The sequence below is a fragment of the Eulemur rufifrons genome, chromosome 7 (assembly GCF_041146395.1).
Source record: "Eulemur rufifrons isolate Redbay chromosome 7, OSU_ERuf_1, whole genome shotgun sequence".
NCBI classification, from domain to species: domain Eukaryota; kingdom Metazoa; phylum Chordata; class Mammalia; order Primates; family Lemuridae; genus Eulemur; species Eulemur rufifrons.
The window spans coordinates 62536808-62562972 of NC_090989.1; the positions used below are offsets into that span (position 1 = coordinate 62536808).

General features: G+C 36.7%; 1 protein-coding gene across 1 annotated transcript; it reads left to right on the forward strand.

The window, feature by feature from the left end:
• Positions 1–194: 194 nt before the first annotated feature.
• Positions 195–24486, forward strand: TIMMDC1 (translocase of inner mitochondrial membrane domain containing 1). Its single transcript, XM_069472666.1, has 7 exons — positions 195–619; positions 3573–3738; positions 7089–7177; positions 7509–7576; positions 13531–13609; positions 15756–15866; positions 24084–24486. Exons 1-7 carry the CDS (start codon positions 426–428, stop codon positions 24232–24234), a joined length of 858 nt encoding a protein of 285 aa, XP_069328767.1. The 5' UTR covers positions 195–425; the 3' UTR covers positions 24235–24486.
• Positions 24487–26165: the final 1679 nt, after the last annotated feature.

Below are 26165 nucleotides of genomic sequence, written 5' to 3' on the forward strand. Positions count from 1 at the left end.
CCAAACCCCGTTCGCAGGCGCCCAAGAAGCCGCGAGAAACCTGGCAAAGGCGCGGCCGCACGGCACAGAGCGTAACTACTCGCTGCCAACTCACTTCCGGGGGGCGGGCCTAGCGCGGCTGCGGCCCGGCCCGCTCCAAAGCGGAAATTTTTTCAGCTCCCGCTCCGCCGTCGTTTCGCCCGCTGACCTTTGCTCTGGTGGGGCGGGACTTCCTGTCTCGTGTTTTCAAAGATTCCGTCCGGAGACCTAGGACTGAGAGTAGTGATGTCTAGCATTGTGGTTGCAGAGCTTGCTGGCCGCACATTAGCTTGGGCCTAGTGCACGGGTACTCACTCGTTCGTGCAGCTACCTCACTGTCTCCGACGGCACCTCCCGGCGGCCTTGGGGTCCTAAGCGCCAAGTGTCCCTCAGGTCGGGAGAGGGCCATGGAGGTGCCGCCGCCGGCGCCACGGGGCTTTCTCTACAGGGCACTGTGTCCTTTCCCCCGAGTGTTTGCTGCCGAAACTGTGGCTGCTGACTCGGAGGCCCTTGCGAAGGATCAGAAGCTGCCTTCCTACGTCCCAGAACCCTATTACCCGGAATCCGGATGGGACCGCCTCCGGGAGCTGTTTGTCAAAGAGTAAAAGTGCACAGGGTCAAGAGGTGGGGGTGGCGGGCCGCGAAAGACGGGTCCTGCAGCCTGAGTCAGCCTGGGGCGAAAAACCCCAGGGGTGGTGTGGTTTAAAATGAGATTTGAGGTTCTAATTGTACCCCGAGCTTGTATCCTGACATTGCCATTGGATGGTTCTGTTGGTTGACAGGAAAGTTTTTAAATGGTAAAGGTGGTCAGACTCTCTGAAAGTCTGAGATAATTTAGCGATTATAGTCTTAAGTGTGATCAGCCCTCTGATTTTACAGATTGGAAAAGTTGGGCCAATTTAGTATTAAAATTGGCCCAGAACCCATGTCTACAGAAATCCACTCCAGTGTTCTTTTCATATTTCAGTTGATCCCAAACTTTGGTATTTCATGACTACTAGCGTGATTACCCCGTATACCCTCCCACAGTGGGGACCGGGGAAAGAGTTCATTTTTTATTTTGCCAAATAAAGAATTAAAAATGGTAGCAACTATTGCCTTTATAAAATAAATTAGCTGCATTTTAAAATAAAGATATTATTTTAGAATAAAGGATAACTTTGAATTGATTTGATTTTATCTCATAAAACCTCAGGATATTGAATTCATTAATTTATTTCTTCATTTATTCATTCATTAATTACTGGTGAGAAGTTTGCCCTTACGTTAATTAATCTACACTGTGTTACCAAGTAATTAAATTAAAAGTTTAAGCTTCACTATGTTGCTGAGATAGTTGGAGCTGGCAGACTTGTATTTAATTACTCTAGGTTTCATTATTTTAAATGATGAGACATTTTAAAGATAATGAGACATCTTTACTCAGTGGTCCCTCCACTATTTGAGATATTTGTGAAAGATCCTATGTAGTATATAACTAAGGGGGTTATTTTGATTAACTTTATAAACCACAAAATGTTAGAGCTGAAAGAAACTTGAAAAATAATGTAATTTTCGTGCTCCTCTCCCGGTCATGGATCAGGTCAGGGTTTGGAGAGATTGTGATCTGTGCAGATCAGTTAGCAGTGAGTGATAGAACCGAGACCATAACCTCATTGTTACTTATAGACTAGGTCCATTCCACCAGTGTTTCTCTCTTCTCCACCATTCATTAACTGTTTGGACCAACCATATAACTTCTTAGAGCCTCTATTTTCTTACTGATAAAATGGAGATAAATATCAACTATATCATAAAATTATTCAGAGGATAAAAAGGCAAAACATGTTCATCTCCTGCCTTGTTAAATCTTAAGCTGTTACATTTTATCTTTTCCGAGTTCTACCATAAATCAGTTTTTATGTAGATACTGTTTTTAATCTTGTTCACTATAAAAGATAAAATATAAAGTTCAAATTATAGCAGTTTACTTTTTGACATAAGTATAAGAATTACAGTTTTCTAAGAGATTTTATTGAAATTTCTCTCTTGTAGGAACTATAAAGACTCAGAGATTCTGATTTCAGAAATGTCATGGTTATTGACAATTAGGATTAAACACTTGCGCAGTCTCTGAAGAAAGCAAGTTAGTGATAACATTTCCTAGTTTACTTAGGAGGGTTGTTATTTATAGTAACTTAATACTTACAAACAGCTATTTGTTAGAGCAGTTTCAGGAGGATGTCTTGGAAGCTCCATTAGCAGTTGTAGTTTCTTATGCATTTGAGAGTAATAAATTAAATAGTTTTTCCTTGTTATTTTTGATTGGCATGTGCTGCCCCCTGCCTAGTGAGATTTCACAATACTGTTTATAGTACAGGCCTATCTGAGCATGTCATAAAAATTAAGTAAAGTAGTAAGATAGGGTTTTGATTTATTTATTTTTTGTACATCCAACGTGTGTATGAATGTTTTCATTCATACACTGCCATAAAATCTCCAGGCAGTTTGTGTGGTTTCTAAAAGTTAGCTTAGGCTGGGCGTATGGCTCTCGCCTGTAATCCTAGCACTCTGGGAGGCCGAGGCGGGAGGATTGCTCGAGGTCAGGAGTTCGAGACCAGCCTGAGCAAGAGTGAGACCCCATCTCTACTAAAAATAGAAATTATATGGACGGCTAAAAATATATATAGAAAAAATTAGCCGGGCATGGTGGCGCATGCCTATAGTCCCAGCTACTAGGGAGGCTGAGGCAGGAGGATCACTTGAGCCCAGGAGTTTGAGGTTGCTGTGAGCCAAGCTGACTCCACGGCACTCTAGCCTGGGCAAGAGTGAGACTCTGTCTCAAAAAAAAAAAAAAAACACAAAACATAAAAGTTAGCTTAAAAATCAAAAGGGGAAATAACTGATATCTACATTCAACTCTCAAGTTCTTCTTATTTCCAGGGGTAGGGTATAGGTGTAATAGTCATCAAATAAAAGTACTTTTAAAAAAACTTTTGTTGGAGCATGATATGCATTTAGAAAAATGTACATAAGTATACTGATCAGTGAATTTTCACAAACTGAGCATAGCTGGTTACCTTGTACCTTTCTAGTCACTGCCTTCCCAAGAGTAACCACTATTCTAATTTCTCTCTCTCTCTTTTTTTTTTTTGCTGGAGTGCGGTAGTGCAATCACAGTCCACTGTAACCTCAAACTCCTGGGCTCAAGTGATCCTCCTGCCTCAGCCTCCCTAGTAGCTGGGACTGTAGACACACGCCACCATGCCTGGCTAATTTTTAAATTTTCTGTAGAGGCAGCGTCTCACTGTGTTGCCCAGGCTGGATTCAAACCCCTGGCCTCAAGTGATCCTCCTGCCTTGGCTTCACTATTCTAATTTCTAGCAGCATAGCTTAGTTCTGTCTGAGATTTGTGTTACTTTAAATATAACTACACTGTTTAATTCATTAGAGGATTCTACCCATGATGAAAAATGTTGTGGTATTAAGATTAGGGATAATTCTGATCATAGAGTCTTCTGGAGAGCAATATCCATAAGCTAATCCCAAATAACATTGTCTTTTTGATGTTTTAGTAAACAGCAGAGAATTTCAAAGGAACTTCAGGATATCTATAAGGCGGCAGTTTCAGCAGGCGTCATTGGCTGGGCATATGGGGGAATACCAGCTTTTATTCATGCTAAACAACGCTACATTGAGCAGAGCCAAGCAGAGATTTACCATAACCGGTTTGATGCTGTGGTATGTACTGGTGGTCTGAAGGTATTTGAGGGCACACTGACTTAGCAATTCACTGAATACTTAATCATTCAGTTGTGGGGTTTGGGGGAGAGTTGTAGGATATCAGAGTAAAGAAATGATGTGTATACTTAATAACAGTGGAAGCACTAATGCTAAAGTGCCTACACGTGGCTTGTCAGCCACTGTGGCTCTTCTTTCTGAAATACATTTCTAATCCCCTGCAAAATCATCAAGGCTCAGCTGTAACATAGTTACCTCACTCACAAAGCCTCCACAAATATACTAGCTCACACTAGAAAAGTAATTAACATTTATAACTTTACAGAGTGCTAACTCATTTGTTATATTATTAAATTTATATGTCAATTTTGTTGTATAGATGACAAGATTAAAGCTCAGAGTTTTTTGTTTCTTTTTGTTTTTTGAGACAGAGTCTCACTCTGTTACCCGGGCTAGAGTACCGTGGCGTCAGCCTAGCTCACAGCAACCTGAAGCTCCTGGGCTCAAGCAATCCTCCTACCTCAGCCTCCCGAGTAGCTGGGACTACAGGCTGGTGCCACCATGCCCGGCTAATTTTTTATATATATATATATATATTTTTAGTTGTCCAGCTAATTTCTATTTTTTTAGTAGAGATGGGGTCTCACTCTTGCTCAGGCTGGTCTCAGACTCCTGAGCTCAAAGGATCCACCCACCTCGGCCTCCCAGAGTGCTAGGATTACAGGCGTGAGCCACCGTGCCCGGCCTCAGAGAGTTTTTTTTAACTTTTTATTTTGAAAGTATGTCAGTCTTAAAAGTTGCAAAAATAGTACAAAGGTTTCTTATATACCTTTCACCCAGATTCTCCACATGTTAACAATTTACCATGTTTGCTTTATCACTCTCTCTTTGTGTAATATGAACTATTTTTTTCTGAAGTACTTGAGAGTAAGTTATAGACATGAATACTTAAGTGTGTATTTTCTAAAAACAAGGACATTCTTTTATGTAACCACAATTATTATTATCAAGATCAAGAAATTAACACTGACATAGTACTATTATCTTATCTACAGACCTTATGTAACTTTTGTTAGTTGTCCCACTAATATCACTAATTTAAAAAATAAATAACAAATAGGGCTGGGCACGGTGGTTCATACCTGTAATCCTAGCATTTTGGGAGGCTGAGGCCAGAGGATCACTAGAGCCCAGGAGTTTGAGGTTGTAGTGAGCTGTCATGATGCCACTGCACTCTAGCCCAGGCAATAAAGTAAGACTCTGTCTCAAAAAAAAAAAAAAAAGAGGTATAAGAAATAAATTTTTTTTTTCTGGTCCAGAATCTGATACTGGATCACATAATGAATTTGCCAGTCATGCCTCTTTAGTATCCTTTGGTCTGTCTTTGTCTTTCATGACTTTAATTGTAGGCCATTTATTTTGTAGAATATCCCTCAATTTGGGTTTGTCTGTTAGTTTCTCATGGTTAGATTCAGGCTATGTTTTTTTGGCAGGAATACCCTAGAATTTATGTTGTTTCCTTCCTAGTACATTATATCAGAAGCACATAATATCTCTTTGTCCCTTTATTGGTTATGTTTAGTGACTTGGTTAAGATGGCCTCGTCCAAGTTTATCCACTGTAAAATTACTATTTTTCCCTCTGTAGTTTTTCCCTTTGTATTAATTGCTAAGTATTTTATGAACACTTGTTACATACTTTGACACTATGTACATTTCCTATTTTTCATCAAATTTCCACCCTCTAGTTTTAGCATTTAATGATGATTCTTTCCTGAAACAATTATTACTGCGATGGTTGCCAAATGGCCAGTTTATAAAGTCTGTCATTCTTTCTACATTTTTTTGTCCAGTATTCTGCTCTAAGGAAGTGTTTTCCCTTCCCCCCTATTTATTTATTTATCTATTTATCTGTTTATAATTTTTTATATCAGTATGGACTCACGGATTCTTATTTTATTCTATAGTTTATAATCCATTACAGGTTGAGCATCCCAAAAATCTGAAATGTGAAATGCTCCAAAATTCAAAACTTTTTGAGTACCAATGTGACACTCAAAGGAAATGCTCATTAGAGCATTTTGGATTTGGGGTTTTTGGATTTGGGATGCTCAACCAGTAACTATAATGCCAATATTCCAAAATCCAAAAATATTCTAAATCTAAAACACTTCAGGTCCCAAGCATTTAAGATAAAGGATACTCAACATGTGCAATCATTATTTATTTTGATACTCAAAAATGCCTAAATTTGGACAGTTGGAGCCCTTCAAGCTAGCTCCCACATCCTTTCAATATGTCCCCGTCATTCCTTAAGTGGGCCTTTACTCTTTGGCACAGCAAAATATTTCTGGGTCATCTTTTGCTTTTCAACCACCAGCCCTGGAATTGGCCATTTCTCCAAGGAGCTTCTTTTGGTTAAGAATGGTATTTGGAAACCAAGATCTGTGTGCTAGGTGTGCTCATTGCTACTGGGGTGTCATTGCTTTTAGGCCCTACACAGACAGTGCTAGGCAATGTGTGTTTGTATGTGTGTGTGAGAGAGAGATGTATATGCATATTCGTGTGTATATCTATATCAATGTCTGTCTCCCTATTTATTGAAAGCCATGAGTTCATACTGATACCTCTCAGAGAAGTTTTTGCTTTCCCAAGATTATGTAATAGTTAAGGATCTGCTCAAAGATTCTCTGATTCTTAAAAAATCCACTTTACCCCACGATATTATACCAAACTTGTTCCATGGTGGTCTAGCGAAAATGAGCTGTGGAAACAGACAAAATGTCTTCTAATTCTGACTTTATTCCTTACTGGCTGGGTGATGTTGATTATAAACTTCCTCCTAAGTTTTAGTTAAAACTAAAACACCCTCCTGAAGAGAATGCTACAAAGATTAAATGAAGTAATGAGAGGGTGGTCAGCAAAGTTTAGTTTTTTCTTCCTCTGTTCTTTTCCTGTACATCTGTATTCCTTTATCTAAATATAGCATTTACTCAGTTCCTTATGATTTTCTTTTCCCCAAGTTTTCTTGAATATAAAAGGCATGTCTAATACTGGTTTTATATCCTTCATGGTGGTTGATGCATAGATTCTCAGTAGATACTTAGTCGATAGATTACTTGGTTGACATTAGCAATTCTTCGTTCCTTTCCTCCCTCCTGATGAAATACAGAATCTATGTAAGACTTTTGCTTAAGCCTCATTACTTAAAGAGTGATATTTCTAGAGATTTTCTGTTGTTCCTGTTCAGTATACCTGACTAATCCGTAGCTGAAATTCCTCCACCATAGTTCTACAATAAGGAAAGTATCAAGGTGTCTTGGAACCTCACACCTTTTTTATTAACTTTAGCAATGCGCACACCGTGCTGCCACACGAGGTTTCATTCGGTATGGCTGGCGCTGGAGTTGGAGAACTGCAGTGTTTGTGACTATATTCAAGTAAGTTCTCTCTGAATTATGAGATACTGAATTGTCTTGCTATTCTTTTAGGAGTGTATCTTTTGAGCAAGTAGAATTATAAAAACTGAACACCCACATGAAAATGATTCATAGTGCCTTCTTCTCAAGAACTTTTGTCTGTCTTTGTAAAAGACTGGTCCAGTTGTTCCTCCTCTATGATGGAGATCTGGAACACATTGAAGGGGCCTAGACTAGGACCAGGGATTGATATAGTAGGCTCTTCTAGATATCACTTGAGTGAAAATAGCACTCAAAAAGGTAAATGGGATATGCTTTAAATCTTACATTCCTTTTTCTCCCTTCTTCCCAGCACAGTGAACACTAGTCTAAATGTGTACCGAAATAAAAATGCCCTAAGCCATTTTGTCATTGCAGGAGGTAAGACATTTTTGTTCTTGTTTATATTTTTCAATCTTCTCAAATATGGTTTTGATTTAAATGTACAAGGACTTACAAATCAGAACTACTGAACTCTTTGGTTGGCCTCGCATCACACCTCATTCAACATTAATGCAAAATATATTTATGGAGAGTATTATGCTTGGCCCTTGGTGTAATTAATGAACAAGACAGCAAGGTCCTTACTGTCATTGTAGGTTAAAGTCTAGTATGGATGGGAAAAAACAAGTTGCTGTGATAGAAAGTAACAAATAGATGGGGCAATGGGATCTAATATGGACAAGGTGGTCAGAGAAGGCTTTTTTGAGGAAGTGACATTTAAGCTGATACCTAAAGAATGGGAAGGAGCATCTTTGCAAAGAGGAGTGTCCTAAGCAGAGGAAACATCAAGGGGGAAGGCTCAAAGGCAAGAAAATTTCCTTCAAAGCAGGTTAATATGACTCGAACAGAGTGAGAGGAAGAGTAACTTGAAATGAGACTGCTGAGTTGAGGTAGGAAGTGACCAGAGTTTTCATGGTATGAGCTTGGATTTTATTTTACAGCTCTCTGCTTCTAGTAGATACATCCTCTTTTAAATGAGCATTAAAAATAGAAGGTAGAATGGTGATTACCAGGGGCTGGGGTAGGGAGGGTTGAGGAGATGTTGCTCAAAGGATACAAAATTTCAGTTAGGAAGAATAAGTTCAACAGATGGATTGTACATGGTAACTATGGTTAATAACAATGTATTATATACCTGAAAATTGCTGAAAGAGTAGATTTTAAGTGTGCTCACCAAAAAAAAAAAAAAGATAAGTATGTGAGGTAATGATATGTTAATTAGCTTGATTAGCCATTTCACAATATATACATATTTTAAAACATCATGTTGTATACCATAAATATATATAAATTTTATTTGTCAATTTAAAAAATAAATAATTTTTTTAAATGAGCATTAAAAAAAGAAAAAGCATTTTAGAAAGGTAAATGAAATTAACTGCCATATATATTTAATCACTCACTAACTCATGTACATTCTCTTACATACAGAAACACACACAGATATGCTGAGTATAACATTCTTAAAATGTTTTATTTGGAAATAATCTCAAGCATACAAAAGGTTGCAAAATAAAAAATATTAGAAACAGTCTATACCGTTTACATGGAGATTTAGCCATTGTTACCAGTTACCCCATTTGCTGTATCTTCTTGCTCCTAAGTTTGCTCTCTCTCTTTCTCTACATATGTGTATACACATGTAGGAAAACATATACATATAAATAATTTTAACTTAAAATTTTAATGAAAACGTTTAAAAATATAAATCTAGAAATAGCCGGGCATGGTGGCACCTTCCTGTAGTGTCAGCTACTCGAGAGGCTGAGGCAGGAGAATCACTTGAGCCCAGGAGTTAGAGGCTGTGATGACCTGCACTTTGGCCTGGGTGACACAGCAAGACCTTCTCTCTTGCGGAGGGGTGGGGAGCTGGGAAACTACAAATAGACATTAATAGCATTGGAGCAGCTAGAATTTTGCTGTTTTTAAGTTGCAAACACTTTTGCTCGGTTTTATTTTCCTCCTCCCACTTTCTTACTTGCTCTTGCTATGTTTTCTGGCATATATTCTGTTAAATGCCAAAACCAGAAACCAAGGAATGATATGGTCTTGCTCTTTATTCTATTCTTTCCAAACTTCTAGTCCCATTAACTACACTCCTTAAATATATAGAGAATCCTTCATCTCTTCTTTATTCCCATTGCAATCTCACGTCTTCCCTGTTTCTAATCTTGGTGTGCTCCACTACCTCCACTTCTTACCTAGTTACTTTTTTGAAATATGAATATAGTTTTAACACTTTTATGTTTGAAATTTTTCTGTAGTTTCCCGTCACTTTGATGTCAATTCTTGATCCTCCATGCACCAATCTTTTGCTTCAGCCTTATCATCTTGGATTTCCCAAACCCAGCGTGTTCTTGTTTTACACGAATTGGTCCCTCTTCTTGAATGCAATTTTCCACTCACACAATTAATTTTGTTCAGCTTCTACTCAACATACAGATCATTTGTCAGCCTCAACTTCCCTAGGGAGTCCTCCCTAGCCCCCATTTCCCTATCTTTAGTTCTGCTTAGGTGTCTCTGGCCTGTGTTCTCATAACTCACTATAAATAGTTTTACCAAAGTATTTATAACACTATATTGGAGCTGTTTACTTGTTTTGCTTTCCATTAGACTGACTGACTTGAATTCGGAAAAAGTGTTTACCTTTCATAACACGATTACTTGACACATAGTAGTAGATAGTATAAATGTTTCTTGATTGAATGTAAAAATTATTAGTAAAATAAGAAGTGAAAAATATATCTGATACAATATAAATTTTTATTTCAAACCAGCAACTAACGTCATACTTAGTGGTGTAACACTAATTTCTCCCGAAGTCAGAATAAATGTCGAGGATGTCTCTCCTTACCATGATTATTTGGCATTGGTCTGGACATTCATAAAATATATTCATCAAATATATTCAAAATATATTCTGGAATGGCTGAGTGCAGAGCTTAGCAAATCCTTTCCCCAAAGAGCAGCAATAAAACTGGAAAAAATTCTCAAAAACAACCAATTAAAGATGTTAGAAATTGACCAAAAGCACACAACAAATTGAAAAGCATTTATTCAAGAATATCTGTTGAATCTCGGTAGAACAGTGGGAGTCTGTGGTATTGCAGCCTGAAGGTGCACCCGTCACTTACCTCCCAACTCTGTAGTCCAGATGTTTCACAAAGGCAGGACAGGCTGAGAGGACTGGCAGTTCTGCTGCTTGCGGGGCTGATGTTATTTGGAGCAGAGCACAGAAAATTTCATGCCTAGGAATTTGCTAAAAACAATTGCAAACAATCAGGGAATGATAACATCACAAAGCTAACCTGAGCTTTTCATACTGTTTGGGGCAAGCAATAGACTGGCAGACCAGGCAGAGTTTTAATGGGGCTATCTAGGGAACTAAGATGGTCAAAGAAGGCCTTAATAAGATCCTACTTATCCCTGGTACTCCGGAAGATTGCACACATATATAAAGATTCGCACACACTCAGGAGAGACTGGTGAGGGCCCTAGGAAGCCAGTGCCAATCATATTTCAGAAAGTCACAATCCCAAATGCCATAATCTTGAATGTTGAAATCCTGAAAGATAAAAATTCTCAAAGACTGAAATCCATAAAGTCTAAAATCCCTAACATCTAAAATCCCCCAAATCACAATTCTGAAAGATTAAAATCCCAGATGTTGAAATCCTAAAAGCCAAATACTGAGGAACGGATTAGTACATTTTTGGTTGTATACAGGATACTTGCATCATAGTAGTTTGCATAGTGTTAATTACCTTGTTATTGCCTTTTGGGGAATTAAGTATGGTTTAAGGAGATGCATACAGGTGCCAAATTGACACATTTTTGGAATCAAATTGGTACTAATCTGAGGTAAATTATGATGAATTAAGATGCATATTGTAACCCCTAGAGTGACTAACAAGAAAGCAACTTATTAAAGTATTAGAAAGATCAAAAAGGCATTAAACATGTTATGTAGAAAACAAATAGCAAAATGGCAGATCTAAATCCAGCCATATTAATATTAAATATGAATGAATTAAACATTGTTGGTGTTTTTTTCTCTTACCAATTTAAATATTTCACTCCACTCTCTTTTTGCTTGCATGGTTTCTGAGAAGTCTAATGTGATTGTTATCTTTGCTTCTCTATGAGTAAAGTTTTTTTTGTCCTTTGGCTTCAAGATTTTTTTTCTTTATCTTTGATTTTTGCGCTTTGAAAATGATATGCCTGGGTATAATTTTGGGGGGCATTTATCCTTAATGTTTTCTGAGCTTTGATCTATGGTGGGTTGTCTGACTTTAATTTGGGAGAAATTCTTGGTCATTGTTGTTTCAAGTAATCTGTTCCTTTCTCTTCTCTTTCTGGTATCCAATTACACTTACATTTATACCTTTTTAGTTGTCCTACAGTTCTTGGATATTTTGTTGCTGTTTTTATTTTTTGTCCATCTTTTTTCTCTTTGTTTTTGTGTTTTGCAAGTTTCTATTCACATGTCTCCAAGCGCAGAGATTCTTTCCTCAGCTGTGTCCAATCTACTAATGAATGCATCAAAGGCATTCTTCATTTCTGATCCAGTATTTTTCATCTCCAACATTTTTTTTGGTTCTTTCTTAAAATTTCCATCTTTCTGCTTACATTGTCCATCCCTCTACTTTATCCATTAGAGCCCTTAGCATATTAATCATAGTTGTTTTAAATTCTTTGATAATTCCAGTATTCCCGCTATATCTGAGTCTGATTTTGGTGCTTGTTCTCTCTTTTCAAACTTGTTGTTGCCTTTTAGTATGACATGGTGTACTGGGTAAAAGGAACCGTGGTAAATAGGTCTTTAGTAATGTGGTATTAAGGTGTGAGAGAGGGAAAGTATATTATACTCCTGCGAGTAGATCTTAGTCTTAGTGAGCCCGTGCATCTGAACTATTAACTTCATAAGTGTTTTTCAGGTTTTTTCCTCCCCAGAGGTGGGACAGGATAGCTAGAGTGGGTGGGAATTGGGTATTTCCCTTCTCCCACATGAAGGCTAGCGCAGGTTGCAGTTGGATATTCTCCACATTGGTTAGTCTCTGATAAAACCCCCCAGTAGGTTAGGCCGTGTAAAATTGTTTATCTTGAGGGCAGGCCTTTTAAAAATACATTAACACAGAGGAAGAAAAGACAGATAGGAGGGAACAAAATTTAGTATGGACAGCATGGCCCCAATTTGTTTTTAAAAATATTTTGTTTGGAAGACCAGAAGAATAGACTAACTCATTACTGACTCTGGGTAATGGTATTAAAGGTGATTTTTGTTCTTGTTAATTTAGAAAATTTACAAAATGATTATATAATACTTAAATAAAAAATACAAACCTCTGGTCAGCCAAAATAGCTGAGTTGGGAGAGCATTAGACTGAAAAAAATATCAACCTCAAATGTTATTCTTTAAAAAGTGTTACCACCTCAAATGGCATTAGTTGCATTATGCATATGGTGGAAGAGGAAAATGAGCATCATTATGTACAATTCCCAGTAGGAAAAAAAGAGGTCCCTCCATGCACTGACCACCAGGTGGCATTGTAGGCCAAATGCTGCCTGCCATCCTACCTGAGAGGTGCAGGGTAGCAGTATAGAAGGGGTGAGTTTCGGGAAGGGGTGAGTTGCGGGAAGGGGTGAGCTGCAGGGGCTAGTCAAGGTTTTTCTGTTTTTTATTTTGAGAAAGCTTTCCTTGAAGAAGGAAGAAATGAAATAGGTAGAAGGGAAAAGATTTCAGATTTTTAGGGGAGATGGGCAAAAATGAAACAGAAAGAAAAGAAATTGGCTCATACCAGTAATCCTAGCACTCTGGGAGGCCAAGGAGGGAGGACTGCTTGAGGTCAGGAGTTGGAGACCAGCCTGAGCAAGAGCGAGACCTCATCTCTACAAAAAGTAGAAAACTTAGCCGGACGTGGTGGCAAGTGCCTGTAGTCCCAGCTACCTGGGAGGCTGAGGCAGGAGTATCATTTGAGCCCAGGAGTTTGAGGTTACAGTGAACTATCATGATGCCACTGCACTCTAGCCAGGGTAACAGAGCAAGACTCAGAAAAAAAAAAAAAAGAAAGAAAGAAAGAAAAGAAAGAAAAGAAATTAGATTCATGGAACACATCAAGGATTTAATTTTGTAAAAAGAATTTGCAGAGTAGATGGGTAGCTACCTGTATTGGCATTTTAGATTCAGGAAATCTAGACCATAGTGGTATTTTAATTGTGAGTTCAGAAAGCTCACTCAGGTGTTTGTGTCCTTCTTATAGAAGGAAAATTTTAAAATGGAATTTTAGTATTTAATTATGATTTAATGTTGCCTTTTTTTTTTTTTTAAACAGCTGTTACAGGAAGTCTTTTCAGAATAAACTTAGGCCTACGTGGTCTGGTGGCAGGTGGTATAATTGGAGCCTTGCTGGGGTAAGCATTAACAAGATTTGATTCTAAATTGGCACAACTTTCATTAATGGATTGACTATTAAAAAATCTTATTTTCTAAAGAGCAAATTTAATCCTTAGAGCCTATAAAAGATCTCCAGTCTTGTATTGTCAGTAGTTTTGACTGTCCAGTTCTAATTCTGCCCCAGTTGTTTATCTTACAGTTTTTACTTAAAGTTTATTTTATTTACAGTTGTCACACTAAGTAATTTAACATTGATTCGATACAACTGTCTAAGATAGGGTCCTTATTCAAAATTCCTCTTCACTGGGTAAAAATGGTTTAAATATCACTAACACCTGAAACTATTTGTAGTTTGAACAAAGGTATTTATAAGGAACAGGAAAAAGGAATAAGAAACACTTAACAAGCATATTCTATAAAAATTTTGGGTTAGGTTTTGTTTGTTTAGCTTAATAAATTTTTTTAAAGTTTTCTTCCTCAACTTTTTATTTTCAACAATTTCCAACCTGTAGAAAAGTTGAATGAATTAGTACTTTGAAACCCCTTATACCCTTCACCTAGATGCACCAGTTTCTAATAGTTTGGCTATTTTTCTGTCCCTCTCTGTATGTGTGGGATGTGTATATATTTCTTTCTCTTTTTTCTTTGACTAAAACATGCCTTCATGACACTTCACCCCTAAATATATCAGTATGTGTCTCCCAGGATGAGGCACATTCTCCAATGAAATCATAATACAGTTATCACATAAATAGTGTTTCAATACAACTATTTGAGTTAGAGTTGATATTCAAGACTCCTCAATTATAATAATGTTCAAAATCTGTCAGTTCTTCAATTTTAATTAGTTGGCATTTGTCTAAACAGAAGAGTTTTCCCTTCCCTTCCACCTGTTCACCCCTCTTTGCACCTCCTTTTCAGGAAGAGGTAACACTATAGATTTAATGATGTTTTTTTATTTTAAGTTTTTCTAAAAAATTCAGCATGTTGTAATCCACTGCTGACATTATTTTTGTTGTATTAGTAAACCAGCGTGCTTTGAAGGGAAAAATTATAGAAGTTAGCAGCAAAAATAATTTTTTCTATTGAGGTATAGAACACGTGGCATAACATTTATCATCTTAACCTTTTTTAAGTATATAGTTTGATAATATATATTCATATTGTGTGATTATAGAACTTCTTGGTCTTGCAAAATGAAACTGTATACCCATTAAAGACTAATTTTCTCTCCCATTCCCCCTATCCCTCAGCAACCATCTTCCTGTTTTTATGATTTTGACTACTTTAGATACTTCATATGAGTAGAATCATAATTGTCCTTTTGTGACTGGCTTATTTCACTTAGCATAATAATATCCTCCAGGTTTATCCCTGTTGTAGCACAGAATGGGATTTTCTTTTTTAAGGCTGCATAATATTCTATTGTATTTGTGTATCACATTTTCTTTATCCATCATCTGTTGATGGACCTGTAGGTTACTTCCACTGAGCAAAAATAGTTTTTAAAATGAGGTTACTTAAATTGTAGCCAAAGGGAATTTAAGCTATATCAATGTCAAAAACTCTTTCTCTTTGAGAACCTACAAACCAAATTTTCTTCATCACTGTAATAATTATCTAAATTATTTTCACAGTGGGTAACTATTAGCATTGTGGATGAGATGATTGTGACAGATTCTTGAATTTTAGGATGTCTTGGTCCTACCCCCAAAAGCCATTAGCATTCCTCCCCAACCAAAAATGCCTTCCATAGTTCCTGTACCCCAGGGGGCTGGTGCCATTCTGAACTAGAAATTTTATTTCTGAGAAATCTTTGGTATGGAGCTACTTACTAGAACTTATAATAAATATATATATTTTACCTTTTTGTTTTGGTTTCTCATTCCTGATTTAAAAAAAATAGAGCCAATTTCTAGATCTGTTGTTTTTTATACCAATTAACTTTAGGCAGTTTGAGTGATTGTTTTTTTCTGTTATTCAGACAAGGAAGGAAACTGCCTCAATATATTTTTCTTTGTCTGGCAAGGATGCTTTAATTGTCAAATGTTTCTATGCCAAATGGTGAAAAAGTGGCTCTGGTATTGCTCATGCCTTGGTAGAGAGGCTCACCTGTAGTGTGGTCTAATGAGTCTTTAAGCTTTCTCTCTGCTTTCGCCTCAGCACTCCTGTAGGAAGCTTCATGATGGCACTTCAAAAGTACTATGGTGAGACTGTCCAGGAGAGAAAACAGAAAGATCGAAAGGCACTCCATGATCTGAAACTGGAAGAGTGGTAAGGAGCATGTTAAGACTAGGGAATCTGACTTTCCTAACTCTTGGTCTTACGTAGTGGTGCTGTTAGTCACGTACTCTAAACGACCACTCAATTCTAATGAGGATCTTTCTTTAGATACTTTTCTTTTCAGGTAAAAATGTTGTAAATCTCTTTTGGTTGCATGTTTTTTCTTTTCCTGTGTTCTTGACTGCATGGGAAATTACCTAAAGGGAATGCACATTAAGGAGTGAGCTTACATGGCTAATTATTTAAAAGGTCATATGCCCTTTTATGTATATATCTATAAGTAATACAAAGCATGTTAAGTCTGCACATTCAAAGATTCTACTTCTTGCTGTAGATGCAGAAGAATTAGGCAGACACAGTGGCTGCTCATGGACTAAATGCCACTGAGGAGCATGGAAACTTTTGCCTGTTCCATCCAGTCATTTCCTGGGATCCAGTTATCTGGGGTAGGGTAATCAGACTGATAGCAGACTTTGTGCAGATTCTATGTAAAATCAGTATAACAGGCTGCCATCTAGTGTTCCTGAGTACAAATGATTCTCACAGTTCCGCTTCCTAGGTACCTAAGATGGCATCTGCTGCAGCTGCTGTTTATGTTTTGATAGTTAGATAGATGAGAATCATTTTTTTCCAGTGTTTTTATTTGAAACCTTCATTTCTGCTGAACACACACACAAACACACATAGAAATTCTTAACAGCTATAAGTCTGTTGTCCAAGAACTTGGGTGCTGTAGGAGAAAAAGCATTGATTTTGGAGCCCCAGTGAAAAACTGGTCCTAAATCTCAGCTAGACTATGAGTTAGTTATATGACCTTAGATATTTTTCTTAATATGAAGTCTTCAGTTTTTTCACCTATTCTAGGGGTAGAAGCATACCACTTTGCTCATTATATGTTTGTTTCATTCCTTCCTATTTGTGGTAAGAGGGCGGGTGGGACTTGCAGTTATCTAGCTTCTAGGATGAAGCACTTAAAATTCTGAATGGCACCATAAAATCTGACATCATGGAAAATTAAAAGGATGAAAGCATTAGATTATTTCTAGTTCTCTAGGTGTCATAAGAGATTTCTTTTTTGAAAAGAAGCTTTGAGAAAAAGGTTAGAAAGGTAAGGAAAGTATATTGGCTATTTGACTCTGATATCAGATTTTAGGGAATAATTAATACTTGGAGAAATATGAACAAATAATAACTATTTCCACAAAAAAAGAGAATGAGAGGGAAAAAGCCACAAAAGTTTATCAGTGATTTAGAGATAGAAAAATTTAAGAATGGATAAGGCTCACCGGGGACCTGCCACTACTGGTGACCCCACCTCCCTGACCAGCAGACCTACTACACACCCACAGGCACCCCTCCAGGACCTGAGAATGGCCCTCTTGGTGACCCTTGACCCCAGTAAAGCTGTGCTGCAGCCTCCAGAAACTCACAGACAAGGCCACCGAGGCATTTGCAGACATTGCTGACATTGATTACTGCTGAAGAAATCACATAAAGCCTATACTACTGTATCCACCAGAATCAAAGCCAAAGCACCCTACCCAACTTGCACTGTAGGACCCACTTGCCACAGGAAAAACTCTTTCCCTATGAAAGCTACTCCATAAACTTATAAGTAGTGACTCTTCCACCAGATGTGCAGATATCAATATAGGGACTTGAGAAACATGAAAAAGTAAGGAAACATGAAGTCTCTAAAGGAACACAATAATTCTCCAGTAACAGTCCCCCAAGAAAAGGAAATCTATGAAATACCTGAAAAGGAATTCCAAATAATTATACTATTAGGAAAACTGAGCAAGATACAAGAGAATACACATGGGCAATTCAAGTAAATCAGGAATATAATTCATGATCTGAATGAAAAATTCAACAAAGAGGTAGATATCATAAAAAAAGAACCAAACAAATCTTGGAACTGAAGACTCCAATGAATGAAGTAAAAAATACAATTGAGAGCTTCAACAATAGATCAAGAAGAATTTCTGACTGTGACAGCAGGTCTTTTGAAATATCCCAGTGAGACAAGAAAAAGAAAAAAAAAAAAGAATAAAAAATAATGAAGGAAGCCTACCAGACTTATGAGATATTATGTAAACAAATATTTGAGCACTATGGCATTTCCAGGAGGAGAGGAGATGGGAAAAGGCATAGAAAACCTACTTAATAAAATAATAGTCAAAAACTTCCCAAGTCTTGGGAGAGATGTGGACATCCAGTTTAAGGAAAGCTCAATGATCCCCAAATAGATTCAACCCCAAAACGTCTTCTCCAAAGCACATTATAGTCAAACTGTCAAAAGGCAAAGGGAGAATTCTAAAAACAGCAAGAAGAAAGTGGCAAGTCACATATCATGGAATCTTCATCAGACTAACATCAGATTTGTCAGCAGAAACCTTATGGGCCAGGAGAGAATGGGATGATATATTCAAAATTCTGAAAGAGAAAAACCTTGCAGCCAAGAATACTATACTTAACAAAGGTATTCTTCAGAAATGAAGGAGAAATAGTCTTTTCCAGACAAGCAAATACTAAAGGAATTCATCACCACTAGACTGCCCTACAAGAAATGCTTTAGGGAATCATACATCTGGATATGAAAGTATGATAACTACCATTATGAAAGCACATAGAAGAATAAAACTCACTGGTAGAGCAGATACACAAATGAGAGAGAAAGAAATCAAATATCATCACTAAAGAAAACCACCAAAACACAAAGATAAACAGAGAGGAAGAAAGGAACAAAGGATATATAAAACAAACAGGAAACAATTAACAGAATGACAGGAGAAAGTCCACACCTATCAATAACAGCACTGAATGTAAATGGTTTAAATTCCCCTATTAAAGGCTGGGCTTGGTGGCTCACATCTGTAATCCTAGCACTCTGGAAGGCCGAGGCAGGAGGATTGCTTGAACTGAGGAGTTTGAGACCAGCCTGAGCAAGAGCGAGACCCTGTCTCTACTAAAAATAGAAGAAGAGCTGAGCATTGTGGTACACACTTGTAATCCAAGCTACATGGGAGGCGGAGGCAGGAGGATCACTTGAGCCCAAGAGTTTGAGGTTGCTGTGAGCTAGGCTGTTGCCACAGCACCCTAGCCCAGGCAACAGAGCAAGAATCTGTCTCAAGTAAATAAATAAATAAACTCCCGTATGAAAAGATACAGACTGGCTGAATGGGTAACAAAGGAAAAAAAAAACCCAAATACATGCTGTCTACCAGAAATTCACTTCACTTGTAAAGACACAGATAGACTAAAAGTGAAGAGATAGAAAAAGATATTCCATACAAGTGGAAACCAAAAACGAACAGGAGTAGCTATACTTATACCAGATAAAATAGGCTTTAAGTAAAAAAAAAAAAATAAAAAGAGACAAAGAAGGTCATTATATAATGATAAAGAGATCAATTTAGCAAGAGGATATAGCATTTATAAATATATATGCACCCAACACTGGAACACCCAGATATATAAAGCAAATATTATTGGAGCCAAAGGGAGAGAGAAACCTTAATATAATAATAGTTGAGGGACTCCAGCACCCCACTCTCAGCATTGGACAGATCGTCTTGACAGAAAATCAACAAAGAAACATAAGATTTAAACTACTACAGATTAAATGGACCTAATGGACATTTAGAGAACATTTCATCCAAGAGCTGCAGAATATACATTTTTCTCTTCAACACATGGAACATTCTCCAGATAAACCATATGTTGGGGTATAAAACAAGTCTCAACAAATTTTTTAAAATCAAAATCATGTTAAGTGTCTTTTCAGACCACAGCAGAATGAAACTAGAAATCAATAACAAGAAGGACTTTGGAAACTATACAAATACATGGAAATTAACTAAAATGCCCCAGAATGACCAGTGGGCCAATGAAGAAATTAACAATGTAATTTAAAAATTTCTAGAAACAAAAATGGAAATACAACATTCCAAAACCTATGGGTTGCAGCAAAAGCAGCACTAAGAGGGAAGTTTATAGCAATAAATGCCTACATTGAAAAGTAGAAAGATTTCAAGTGAACAACCTAATGTTGCACCTCAAGGAGCTAGAAAAGCAAGAACAAACCAAACCCCAAGTCAATAGAAGGAAGTAAATAATATGGATCAGAACAGAGCTAAGTGAAATAGAGATTTTAAAAAAATACAAAAGATAAATGAAATGAAAAGTTGATTTTTTGAAAAGATAAACAAAATTAACAAACCATTAGCCAAACTGAGAAAAAAGAGAAGACCCAAATAAAATCAGAAACAAAAAAGGAGACATTACAGCTGATACCACAGAAATGCAATGGATCATTAGAGACTATTATGAACAGCTATATGCCAACAGATTGGAAAACTCAGAGGAAATGGATGCATTCCTGAACACATATACCCTACCAAGATTGAACCAAGCAGAAATAGAAAACCTGGACAGACCAATAATAAGTAACAAAATTGATTAATAAAGTCTCCCAACAAAGAAAAGTCCAACACCAGATGACTTCATTGCTTAATTCTGACAAACATTTAAAGAACTAATACCAGTTCTTCTCAAATTATAAGGAAATTCCCCCTAACTCATTTTACAAGGCCATGATTACCCTGATACCAAAATCAGACAAGGATACATCAGAAAAAGAAAACTACAGGCTAATTTCCCTGAGAACATAGATGCTAAAATCCTCAACAAAATACTAGCAAACCGAATCCAAGAGCACATCAAAAAGATTATACACAATGATCAAGTGGGATTTATCCCATGGATGTAAGGATAGTTCAGTATATACAAATCACTAAATGTGATACATCACATCAACAGAATGAAGGATAAAAACCATATGATCATCTCAGTAGACACAGAAAAAGCATGGGATAAAATTCGACATTGCTTTATGATAAAATCTCTCAATAAATTAGGTACAGAAGGAAGGAATACTTCTCAACACAATCAAGGCCATATATGACAAACCCATAACTAACATCATACTGAATAGGGAAAAGTTGAAAGCTTTTTCCTCTAAGAACTGAAACAAGGCAGGGATGCCAACTCCTACCATTCCTATTCAACATAATGCCAGAAGTCCTAGCCAGAGCAGTTAGGCAAGAGAAAGAAATAAAGGGCATCCAAATTGGAAAAGAGGAAGTCACATCGCCCTGTTTGCAGACAACATGATCTTATATCTAGAAAAACCTAAAGACTCCACCAAAAAACTCTTAGAACAGGTAAAAATAATTTAGTAAAGTTGCAGGATATAAAGCCAACATACAAAAGTCAGTAGTATGTCTATACACCAATACTCAAGTAGCTAAAAAAAAAAATCAAGAAAGCAATCCCATTTATAACATCTACAAAAAAAGTAGGAATAAATTTAACCAAGAAGGTGAAATGTCTCTACAATGACAGCTACAAAACACTGATGAAAGAAATTGAAGAGTACACACACAAAAAAAAATGGAAAGACATCCTGTGTTCATGGATTGGAAGAATTCAGACTGTCAACATGACCATATTACCCAACGTGATCTACAGACTCATTGCAATCCCTGTCAGAATTCTGATGATGTTCTTCATAGAAATAGAAAAAGCAATCTTAAAATATGTGTGGAACCACAGAAGACCCCAAATAGCCGAAGTAATCCTGAGCAAAAAGAACAAAGCTGGATCATCACATTACTTGACTTCAAAGTATACTGCAAAAAGCTATACTAATCAAAACAGCATGGCAGTGGCATAAAAACAGACACATAGACCATTGGAACAGAGTAGAGAACCCAGGAATAAATCCACATTTGTACAGCCAACTGATTTTTGACAAAGGCACCAAGAACATACATTGGCAAAAGGATAGCCTCTTCAATAAATGGTACTGGGAACAGTGGATACATACTCAGAGGAATGAAACTAGAGCTCTATTTCTTGCTGTATATAAAAATTAACTCAAAATGGACAAAAGACTTAAATGTAAGACCCAAAGTTATAAAACTACTAGAAGAAAACATAAGGGAAACACTTCAGGATGTTGGTCTGGGCAAAGATTTTATGGACGAGACACTAAAATCACAGGCAACAAAAGCAAAAATAGACAAATGGGATTATATCAAACTAAAAAGCTTCTGCACAGCAAAGGAAATAATCAACAGAGTAAAGAGACAACCTGCAGAACGGGAGAAACTATTTACTAACTGTTCATTCAATAGGGGATTAATATCTAGAATATACAAGGAACTAACTCAACAATGCAAAAACAAATAATCCAATTAGAAAATGGGTAAATGATCTGAATAGACATTTCTCAAAAAATACATACAAATGGCCAAAAAGTATATGAAAAAATACTCAACATCACTAATCATTAGGGAAATGTAAATCAAAACCACAATGTGAACCCATCTTACCTCACACCTAGAATGTCTGTTATCAAAAAGACAAAAAATAATTCTGGCAAGGATATAGAAAAAAGGGAACTCTCACAAACCGTTGGTGGGAATGTAAATTAGTTCAGCCATTATGGAAAACGGTGTGGAGGTTCTTCAAAAAAATAAATAAATAAAAAAATAGAACTACCCTGTGATCCAGCAATCTCATTCCTGGGTAGTCAGATCAGTATATCAAAGAGATATCTGTACTCCCATGCGTTTTGCAATACTGTTCACAATAGCCAAGATAAAGAATCAACATAAGTGTCCATCGACAGATGAATGGGTAAAGAAAATGTGGGATATATACACAATGGAACACTATTCAGCCATAAAAAAGAATGAAATCTTGTCATTCACGGCAACATTGATGAGCCTGGAGGACATTATTTTAAATGAAATAAGTCAGGCATAGAAAGACAAGTTCTCACTCATATGTGGGAGCTAAAAAAGTTGACCTCATCAAAGTAGAGAGTGCAATCATGTTTACTAGAGGCTGAGGGAGGGGGACATAGAGAAGGAGGTATAGGAGAGGTTGATTAACAGATACAAAATTATAGCTAGATAGAAAATATAAATTCTAGTGTTCTGTGGCACTATAGGGTGATTATAGTTAATAATTTATTGTATTTTTCAAATAGCTAGAAGAGAGGATTTTTTGATACATTATATTTGTATATATTTATGGAGATACATGTGAAATTTTGTTACATTCATAGTGTGTATAATGATTAAGTCAGGGTATTTAGGGTAGCCATCAAGTGGAGAGGATTTTGAATGTTCCCAATACTAAGAAGTGATAAATGTTTGAGGTGATGAATATGCTAATTACCCGGATTTGATCATTACACATTGTGTACATGTATTGAATTATCATTTTGTACCCCATAAATATTTACAATTATGTGTCAGTTTAAAACAAGAATGGGTAAAAATAACTTGAATTATATTAATGAAAGTATACTTTGGCAGAATGAAATAATGTCAAAAATATATAGTTTATATATGTGTATGTGTGTGATACTTCTAAGAAGAGTTAATTCAATAAGTGTTTAAGTATATTATCACCTATGTGTCTGCTTCTTTGCTTGAAAAGAATATAGGGAAATCAAACAAACTGAGAATCTGAAAAATCACCTTAGCAAAAAATGTATAAAACTGACTTTAGAGAAATGGAAGAAGAAATGGTCAAATCTGTGAAGAGTTGAGAAGAAAGTTATTGATGACCCTGATAATCACTTAAAGAAAGGAAGATACTAATACTTGATTTAGAAGAACAGCTGATCTGTTATTTGGAAATCAGGTTTTAATTCTTTGTAAATATACATATATAGTATTGTCCTATCTGACTCCTCCTACCTAGATTATCATTGTTACAGCCTTTGTCTAGTTCCTACAAGGTCTAGTGACAGAGAGTTTAACAGAGTGGCAGGGTGCTCACATTTCTGTAGTCCTTGAACCTCATAGCTTAGCACAGGGTGTGTCAGCTTCCACACATCTCCCTGTGAGAAATCTAGGCCCCAGCATACTGGAATATTTTATGGATGAGAGCTGCTGCCATGACAGTATCCATTTTGGGGATATGGGAATCATAGTTGCCTTGTGAGTAGAACAGGTTGGGAGAAAAGAAAGTTACTACATTTCAAGTGCAAGGAGCAGTGTTTGCTCCTACATTGTCTTACCAAAGCAGGGAGAGTAAGACAAATACTGTCATTTTTGTTTCAAATCTCTGTAAGAACTAAAGAAATGATGCAGTACTTGATATATCCATTTTATTGTTTGGTTACAGGAAAGCCAGACTACAAATTACTGAGCTCCTCCCTGGGGAAATTGAAAGTAGCTTACAAAAAAATCAATCTGAGGAGGATGTTAAGAAAATTGAAGAACTGTTAAACCTTCCTAGAAACCCTTCAACAACAGATAAACAAGAGAAGGACTGAAAATGCTCTGAACTTGAAACTCAGCTGGAGAGTTGAAGGGAGATATGTTGCTATGCCCATTGAATGCCAACAGTCGGGCCACTCTTTGGTCAGCCTGGTGACAAATGTAAGTGCTGGCACCTGTGATAACAATGACTTGCTCTTATCTTTTTTTAACCATGATTGGAGCTATTATACTTTCACTTTATCCTTCAATTTAAATACAAACTTTAATGACCTATCAATCAGTCTATACACATATATTTCTTTTCCCTGGATTTTATGACAGTAAATAAAACATTTCCTGAAAGGTGAATTCTACTGGTTATATACTTATTCATGTGGTCCTTTAAAACGGTACTGTAGGAATCACTGAGAGGAGAAAAAAGAACCAGGTAAGGCAAATGGTCTGTGAAACCTGTGTGCCCCTGGGTCCCGGAGGCTGTATGGGCCTGAATATGTGTTTGGTTTTGATTTTAATAAAAATCAAAGATGATTCCTGTGCCATTTGGAATAAAATACGAATTTAACAAAAAGGAAGTAGATCAGCATTATTAAAGAAATAGTCCAACTTTGTTTCTTCTCTTAGTACTGCTGACAAAAGTATCTGTGGAATTGTATGCAGCAGTTACTTAGACTACACTTGACCTTAGCCAAAAGGCAGAGAAGGGATGCAGGAGTTACTTAGAATGGACCCATAGTCCTTCCACTCCAGGAGCTTGCTGCCTATGAAGGAAGCTGTCCTGCAGATTGTAACTGTTACTAAATGAGAAGGAAGAAAATTACTGAGTCAAGTGTATGAAGGGGAAAAAACTGCTAGTATTTTATGTTGTTCTTAGACCTCTCTCTTCCTACTCTGAGAATACTTTTATTCCACAAGAGCAATGTTTGTGAAGCAGCATGATGTAGTCGCTAAAACCCTGGGCTCTAGAGGCAGACCACTGGCTTTGATCCCAGCCATGTGGATTAGCAGCTATGTGACATATAGCAAAGCCATTTTACTTAACGTATCAGTTTTCTCATCTGCCAAAGGAAATAATGTCCATCTCAAAATGGATATTAAATGAAATGGTGTATATAAAACATTTAGCACAATGTTCTGGCACACAGGGTATTATATAATAAATATTAGTAGTTATAAGAATATAAGAACCTTTGCAGCAGTATATTGGCACCATGATTTACATGTTACCACCACACTCCATAAGGCATGTTTTTCTTTATTATCTCATTCATAAATTGCTGACAGATTGGCAATTAGTCTCTTCATTGTTTTATTCACATCCACATATAGGTTAAATATTTTAACTAGAAATAAAACTAGACAGTTTCTTTTAAAAATAATTTTATGTATACCACAGAAATAGTTATTAGAATAATAAAATACTCTTTGATAGTATTAACATATTTACCAATTGTAACAATAATTATAAACACTTTAATATAATAATAGTGTTGTCTGACCAGGTGCAGTGGTTCATGCCTGTAATCCTAGCATTCTGGGAGGCCAAGGTGGGAGGATCACTTGAGGTCAGGAGTTCAATACCAGCCTGAGCAAGAGCAAGACCCCTTCTCTACAAAAAATAGAAAAATTATTTTTTTCCAGGTGTGATGGTGTATGCCTGTAGTCTCAGCTACTTGGGAGGCTGAGGCAGAAGGATTGCTTCAGCCCAGGAGTATGAGGTTGCTGTGAGCTAGGCTGATGCCATGGCACTCTAGCCCAGGCAACAGAATGAGACTCTGTCTCAAAAATAAAATAAAATAAAATAAAATAATAGTGTTATCTGTTGAGTTTTATAGCTAATTATCTTTTGAGGTCTTTTTCTGTTCTAAATTCTTAAAAACTCACTACCTGTGTGTGATTTAGTTCTGAAAATAAACCTAAGGTGGTATGTAATATGTTATATAAAAGTTTCTTAGACTGTATAGTAGAATCTTTTTCCCTTATAAAT

Bases quoted from the DNA above. Each gene is read 5' to 3' on its own strand.
- TIMMDC1 (XM_069472666.1), top strand. From the start codon at position 426: ATGGAGGTGCCGCCGCCGGCGCCACGGGGCTTTCTCTACAGGGCACTG. The intron at 3,739-7,088 runs GTATGTACTGGT...TATTAACTTTAG, and splicing joins ATAACCGGTTTGATGCTGTG to CAATGCGCACACCGTGCTGC. The intron at 13,610-15,755 runs GTAAGCATTAAC...CTTTCGCCTCAG, and splicing joins ATAATTGGAGCCTTGCTGGG to CACTCCTGTAGGAAGCTTCA.